Raw genomic sequence first — 7469 nt, 5'->3', positions numbered from 1 at the left:
CAGCAGGAAAGAACCCACGGAGAATCAGGAACCCACACAGAATGGGCATTGAGAGAGCGGAAACACCACAGGGGTCCCCGCCCCAGACCAGGCATCCGGGCACCCAGGCCATGGGCTCTCCATCCCCACCCTCCCTGGGGAGTCAGGTCCCCTTCACCTGGAAAGGAGCCAAGCCACGCTGAGGAAATGAAACTTTATTTCCATAAATACAGGGGTAACACCCATTCAAAGGTAGTTAAAAGAGGGGCTGGGGCCTCAAGAAACTAGGCTCCCAGGGGTACCCCAACACTGATCACAGGGACTGGGGGATCCCCAAACCTGAGATGGGCCTCACAGGCCACAGATATTCCCCAACATTGACACTTCAAAAACGGAACCGTCCCCATAGGGGAGCCTCAGAACCCCATTCTCATGGGGACTCCCTTTAAGGGGTGGGGAGCTGACGACAGGGGAGTCCAGAGGCAAAAGGAACATGGAGAGAAGAGAAGCTAAAATGTCCTGAGAGGCCTGGAAGGAGACCCCTGTGGCGGGCAGGGGCTGGGTTCTCCTCCTGTCCAGCCAGATAGAGCAGCAGCAGCAGGAGTAGCCACACGTTGGAAACCCGCCCCTCGCTTCCCCTCAGCCTCAGGGCCACAAGGCCACGAGGTCGGGGAGACCAGGATCTGTCATTCACGGAGGCGCAGCAGGGGTTCTGGGAGCCCTGGCTGGCGGGGGACAGTGTGGGAACAACGAGGTGGTCACAGGCACACCAGAGCCTGACATCCGCTTCCAAGGCCACCACTTGGTCTCTGGACTGGGGAGTTCCTGGGGATCCTCGAGGACATCCTCAGGAGAGCCACGGTTCAATGCAGGTCTCGTAAAGGGTGCGGTTGGAGTGCCAGGCCGTGTGGTAGATCCCAGCCATCGGGCACCTCACGATCGCCCCGCGGGCCAGGAGGGTTTTCAACCCAAAAGAATCCCGCAGATAAACCTGGGCGGTGGGGGGAAGGGTCACAGGCACGGAAGACATAAGGAGAGACAAACGAGTTAGTGCTGGTGTCCCGGGCCCCCTTCCCACAGGGTAAACCCTTCAACTCAAGGGAGGGCTCCGGAGTGGGGCGATGACCCCAGGGGGCTCACCAGTTGCTCCTCCATCTCCAGGACTGTCTCGTTGGCATCGTAGAAACCGAAGAAGCTACAAAGAGATTTGGGGAGGACGTTACTGGGAGAGCTGGACATCAGATGGACTAGGTCCTTCGGGAATCACCGCCCAGTGGGGACATGGGCAGCAGGGAGGAGGCCCAAAATATTTAACTGAACATCATGTGCCCTGTGAGATGAGGCACTCAGCATTCATCGCGTCTGGTGAACGCCCATCAAAAATGCATCACCTGGAACCAGCAGTTGGCGTAATGGTTACGTCGCTGGACTGCCACGTAGTGGAGTGCACTTCAAGTCCCAGACCCAGTGGCATAAATTCATGCTGGCACATGCGTGTGCGTGCCCAAAATCCCAAGAGGAGAATGGAGGAGAAGGGATTGTGGCATGGCCATCCCCCCTGGGGGGATTTCTCCCTTTCTTTCTCTGTCCCTCTGACAAGTGCACAAGCCCTATAGCAAATCTCTTAAAAAAAAAAAAAAAAAAGCATAACCTGACTTGAATCAGGAGAAAATATCCACCAAATCCAAACTAAGGAGCATTCTACAAAAGTAGCTAGCTCATGGGACCAACAGCTAACGTAGTTGCTATGTCACTGGACTCCCATGTAGTCGACCGAGGTTGGAGTCCCGGACACAGTGGCTTAAAACTCACGCCAGGCATGTGTGCATGCGTGCCCAAGATCCCAAGAGGAGGATGGAGGAGAAGGGATTGTGGTGTGGCCATCCCCCCTGGTGGGTGATTTTTTTGCTTTCTGTCCGTCTCTGTCTTTCTGGTGGGTGCACACGCCCTATAGAAAGAACCTCTCCAAAAATTTAAAAATAGCTAGCTCAAATGCTTCAAAAACATCAATATCACAAAGGCTGAGGAACTATTCCAGGTTAAAGGAAACGAGACATGACAACTAAATGCCACACAGCCACCTGAACTGGGCCTTGCACTAGACGAACGCAGCACTGTATCAATGTTAATTACTTATTCTGATAACTGCCTTATAGATATTAAAAAAAGATCGTCCTGTTCACTGACACACTGAAGCATGTAAGGGTGCAGAGACATCATGCCTGCAAACTGCTCCCAAAGGATTCATACAGTAAAAAGTATATTTAAATGTCTAAATGGGCCAGGGGCCAGCAAGTGGCATGGAGTTTAAGGTGCTGGATCCCACATGGCTAATTGCGTGGTTCGAGTCCCAGACCCCAGCTTGAAAAATCATACTGTGTGGGAACCAGCAGTTAGCGTAATGGCTATATCGCTGGTCTCCCACGTAGTCGACCGCGGTTCATGTCCTGGACCTGGTGGCTTAAAACTCACGCCGGGCACGTGTGCGTGTGTGCCCAAGATCCTGAGAGGAGAATGGAGAAGGGATTGCAGCATGACCATCCCCTCTGGGGGGTGATTTCTCGCTTTCTGTCTCTATGTCTCTGTCTGTCTGGCGTGCGCATGCGCCCTATAGCCAAAACCTCTTCAAAAAAAAAAAAAAACACAACTGGTGTGTGTGTGTGTGCACGCCCCAAATCCTGAGAGACTAGCTAGATCCCAAATGGTTCAAATCCTGGCCCTGGCAGCTTGAGAAATATACCAGGCATGTGCACATATGTGCCCCAAATCTCAGCAGGGTGGAAAAAGAAAGGAAGGGATTGTAGCATGACCATACCCCACTGCGGGGTTCTTTTTCCCCTCTGCCTCTCTCTGTCTATCTCTCTGGCAAACACAGGTGCCCTCTGACAAACATTTTTAATGAACATATTTTAAAATATAATTAAATATTAACATACACACCTTAGAAAGAAAAGATGTTAATGTAAACATGGTAAAATGTTAACATTTGGGAAATCTAGGCGAGAAGTATACAAGAGTACTTTGTACTAATTTGGTAACTTTTTTTAGAGGTTTTTGCTATAGGGTGCGTGCGCTCACCAGAAGACAGAGAGAGACAGAAAGCGAGAAATCCCTTTTCCATTCTCCTCTCGGGATCTTAGGCACACACGCACACATGCCTGGTGTGAGTTTAAGACACCAGGTCCAGGACTCGAACCATGGTCAACTACATGTGAGTCCAGCATCATAGCCATTACACCAACTGCTGGTCTTGCAAATTAAAAAATATAATAATAATGATAAATAAATAATTCTTGGGACCAGCATATGGAGTAATTAGACTCCCATAAAGTTGACTACGGTTCAAGTCCTAGACTTGGTGGCTTAATTCACGCATTAACATATGAGTGAGTGGCTTATGAGTGCATGTGTGCCCAAGATCCCGAGAGGAGAATGGAGAAGAGATTGTGGCATGGCCATTCCCGTCTCTCTGTCCGTCTGTTTTTCCAGTGAGCACACGTGCCGTATAGCAAAAATCTATGAAACAAACAAAATCAAATAAATGATTATTAAAAAGAAAGAGTTAGAGGGGCCGACAGGTGGTGTGGTGGTTAAGGGTATTGGATTCCCACATTGCTGACTGTGGTTCAAGTCCTGGACCTGGCGGCTTGCTTTCTCACTTTCCCTCTCTCTCTCTGACCCTCTCTGGTCAAATTAAAATAAATAAATAAAGTGAAATAAAATAATTCTTCAAAAAAATTTAGTTTAATGGGTCTGGGATTTCAGTTGGGATAAAAAGGTTCTATAGATAGTAGTGATGGGTAATGGTTTCACAACAATGTGAATGTACCTAATGCCATGAAAGTGTGCACTTAAAAATGGTTAACATCCATGTAGCTGAAAGCGGTTCGAGTCCAGGACCCAGCGGCTTAAAACTCACACCAGAACATGTATGTCCAAAATCCTGAGAGGAGAATGGAGAAGGGATTGTCACATGGCCATCTCCCCTGGGGGAGATTTCTCACTTTCTGTCTCTCTACCTCTGTATAGCAAAAATCTCTCTCTCTCTCTAAAAAAAAAAATTAAAAAATTAAAAAATAAAAATAAAAATAAAAAAGGTTATGTATATTTTATCACAATAAAAATAAAAAGGGAAAAAGTCTTTTTTCAAAAAAGGAGCCTTACTTTGGCCTATCAAGGCTTGATATAACTGGTCCCCTGCTAGCACCTTTTTTATTTTTTTTGAACCAGAGGGTACATGCACTTGCTGAAGAGAAAGAGGAAGAGCGAGCAAGCACCCCCGCGGGGCATGGCTACACTGCAGTCCTTTCTCCACTTCACCATCCTTTTTTTTTTTTAACTCTTTTCTTTTTTTTGAGAGATTTTTGCTATAGGGTGCATGTGCTCGCCAGACAGAGACAGACAGAGACAGAAAGCGAGACATCACCCCCCCAGGGGGGATGGTCACGCTGCAATCCCTTCTCCTCCATTCTCCTCTGGGGATCTTGGGCACGCACGCACACGCGCCCGGCGTGAGTTTTAAGCCACCGGGTCCGGGACGCGAACTGTGGTCGACTACGTGGGAGTCCAGCGACATAGCCATTACGCTAACTGCTGGTTCCCAACCATCCATTTCAGGGCTTGAGCTGCGCAGACGCATGCAGTGAGGGATCCAGCAACCTGAAGCACCACCAGCTGACCGCCTGCTACCACTCTCGCCTCCTCTCAGCTCCCCCAGCTCTTTGTACTCAGGCCACACAGCCTGCTTTTCCTGACCTGCCTCTGGGCCTTCCTACTCTCCCTCCCTGGGTCGTCCTTCCCCCACAACGCTGTGCAACTCCAGCCCTCACTGCCTTCAGTCTCCTCCAGGACTTCCCTGGCCACCATTTAAACAAGTCCCTCAGGCCAGCAGATAGCCCAGCGGTTTAGGTGTTGGATCCCACATGGTCAGCTCCATGGTTCAAGTCCTGGACCCGGTGGTAGGAAAAACATGCCAGGCACACGGGCTTGCATGCCAAAAATCCCGAGGAGAAAGAAGGGATTGCATCAAGGCCACCCGCCAGGAGGTGATTTCTCACCTTTATCCCTCTCTGTCCCTATCTCCAACAAGCACACCTGTCCTATAGCAAAAAACGAAAAGCACATCGAACCTATAAATATGTACAATTATGTACATATTTGTCAATTACAAATTTAGGGCCAGGACAGGCAGATGGCATAATGGTTATGTCTCTGGACTTCCACATAGTTGTCCGTGGTTCGAGACCCAGACTGGCAGCTTAAAACTCATGCTTTGGCAGAACCAGCAGATGGTGTAATGGTTACATTGCTCGACTCCCACATGGCCGACTGCAGTTCCAGTCCCAAACTCAGGCTTGAAATTCATGCTGGACACATGTGCGTGTGTGCCCACGGTCCTGAGAGGAGGATGGAGGAGGACTACGGTGTGGCCATCCTCCCTGGGGGGGATTTCTCACTTCCTGTCTGTCTTTTTCTGTCTCTCCAGAGAGCGCACAAACCCTATAGCAAAAATCTCTTAAAAAAAACAAAACCTCACACCAGGTATGTGTGCATGTGTGCCCACGTGCCCAAAATCCCAAGAGGAGAATGGAAGAGAAGGGACTGAGGCATGGCCATCCCCTCTTTCTATTCTTTTGTCTCTGTCTCTCCAGCAAGCACACATACTCTACTGCAAAAATCTCTTAAAAAGTAAATAGGAACCAGCAGATAGCATAATGGTTACGTCACTGAACTCCCACATAGTTGACCGTGGTCCAAGACCCAGACTCAGTGGCTTAGAACTCATGCCAGGTGGAGACCAGCAGATAGCGAAATGGCTACGTCACTGGACTCCTATGTAGTCAACCATGGCTTGAGTCACAGACCCGGTGGCTTAAACTCACACCAGAAGATGTGTGTGCATCCATGCCCAAGATCCTGAGAGGAGAATGGAGGAGAAGGGATTGCAGCGTGGCCAACCACCCGGGGCGGGGGGCGATTTCTTGCTTTCTGTCTGTCTTTCTGGTGAGCGCATGCACCCTATAGCAAAAACCTCTCCAAAAAAAGAAAAAGACTCATGCTAAGTGCATGTGCATGCGTACCCAAAATCTCAAGAGAGAAGGCCTGGCCATCCCCCATGTGGGTGATTTCTCGCTTTCTGTCTCTCTGTCTCTCTCTGGCAAGTGCATGTGCCCTGAAGCAAAAATCTCTAAAAAAAAAATAAAGAAATAGTAAAAAACAAAATTAGAGCCAGCATGGTGCTTTAAGGTACTGGATCCCACATCTGATTCCACTTGTGTCCTGGACCTGGCAGCTTGAAAAACACTGGGCGCATGTGCAAACACGCCCCAAATCCCAAGGGTATAATGGAAAGGGCTGTGGCATGGCTGACCGTCCTGGGAGGTGATCTTTCACTTTCCCTGTCTCTCTCCAGTACACTTCCCCTATGGCTAAGTCCCACCCCTACCAAATAACAATGCTTAAACAAAAATAAATAAATAATAAAGATTACAGGGACCAGCAGATGCACAATGCTTACATTGCTGGACTCCCACATAAGCCACCACGGTTCAGGTCCCAGACCCGGCGGCTTAAAACTCACACCAGGCGCATATGTGTGTGTACCTAAAATCCCAGGAAAATGGAGGAGAAGGGATTGTGGCGTGGCCATCTCCCCAGGGGGTGTTTTCTTGCTTTCTGTCTCTGTGTCTCCAGTGAGTGCACGTACCCTATAGCAAAATTCTCCCTTTAAAAGGAAATTACGAATGGCCAGCAGAGTTAAGGGGCCGGATCCCACAGGGCTGTCAGCACACTCAAGTCGCAGACCCGGGGGCTTGCGTGCCCGGCGCATGGGCCTATGTACCCAAAATCCTGAGGAGAATGGAGGAGAAAGGGTTGCAGCGTCGCCATCCCCCCGGGGAGGGGTGATTTCTCACTTTCTGCCTCTCTTTCCACCGAGTGCACGTGCCCTAGAACTAAAAAACAAACAAAACTGTAATAGGCCTCGGTCATCCGCTAATAGCTTTCCCTGTCACCACCTTATATACGTATTTGTTATCTGTCTCAATTAGAATGTAAGCTGACAGGGACCGGCAGTTAGCGTAATGGCTATGTCGCTGGACTCCCATGTAGTCAACCGCGGTTCGAGTCCCAGACCCGGTGGCTTAAACTCACACCAGGCGTGTGTATGTGCGTGCCCAAGATCCTGAGAAGAGAATGGAGAAGGGATTGCAGCATGACCATGCCCCTGAGGGGGGTGATTTCTTACTTTCTGTCTGTCTCTCTCTCTCTGTCCCTCACTGGTCAATTAAAATGAGTAAATAAATAAAGTTAAATAAAATAATGCTTATAATTTTTTTTTTTGGTAGAGATTTTCACTATAGGGTGCGTGCGCTCACCAGACAGACAGAGAAAGACATAGAGACAGAAAGCGAGAAATCACCCCCCAGGGGGGATGGTCACGCCGCAATCCCTTCTCCTCCATTCTCCTCTCGGGATCTTGGGCATGCACG

At 49.4% G+C, this 7469-nt stretch overlaps 1 protein-coding gene across 5 annotated transcripts in view; it reads right to left on the bottom strand.

Annotated features, from left to right (window-relative positions):
- Window positions 1-178: 178 nt before the first annotated feature.
- Window positions 179-7469, bottom strand: part of PPT2 (palmitoyl-protein thioesterase 2) — an 11862-nt gene continuing 4571 nt past the window's right edge. For all 5 annotated transcript variants that reach the window (XM_014590084.1, XM_006154310.3, XM_027774127.1 and 2 more), the window contains 2 exons: window positions 1120-1174; window positions 179-970 (listed from right to left, as the gene is read on the bottom strand). In XM_014590084.1, the coding sequence (XP_014445570.1) occupies window positions 827-970; window positions 1120-1174 (199 nt within the window). In that variant the 3' untranslated portion in view covers window positions 179-826. The remainder of the gene's footprint in view (window positions 971-1119; window positions 1175-7469) is intronic.

Source organism: Tupaia chinensis, unplaced genomic scaffold, assembly GCF_000334495.1.
Source record: "Tupaia chinensis unplaced genomic scaffold, TupChi_1.0 Scaffold000403_1, whole genome shotgun sequence".
Lineage (NCBI taxonomy): Eukaryota > Metazoa > Chordata > Mammalia > Scandentia > Tupaiidae > Tupaia > Tupaia belangeri.
The sequence above is the reverse complement of the archived record's forward strand: the minus strand, read 5'-3'. Positions and strand labels throughout refer to the sequence as shown.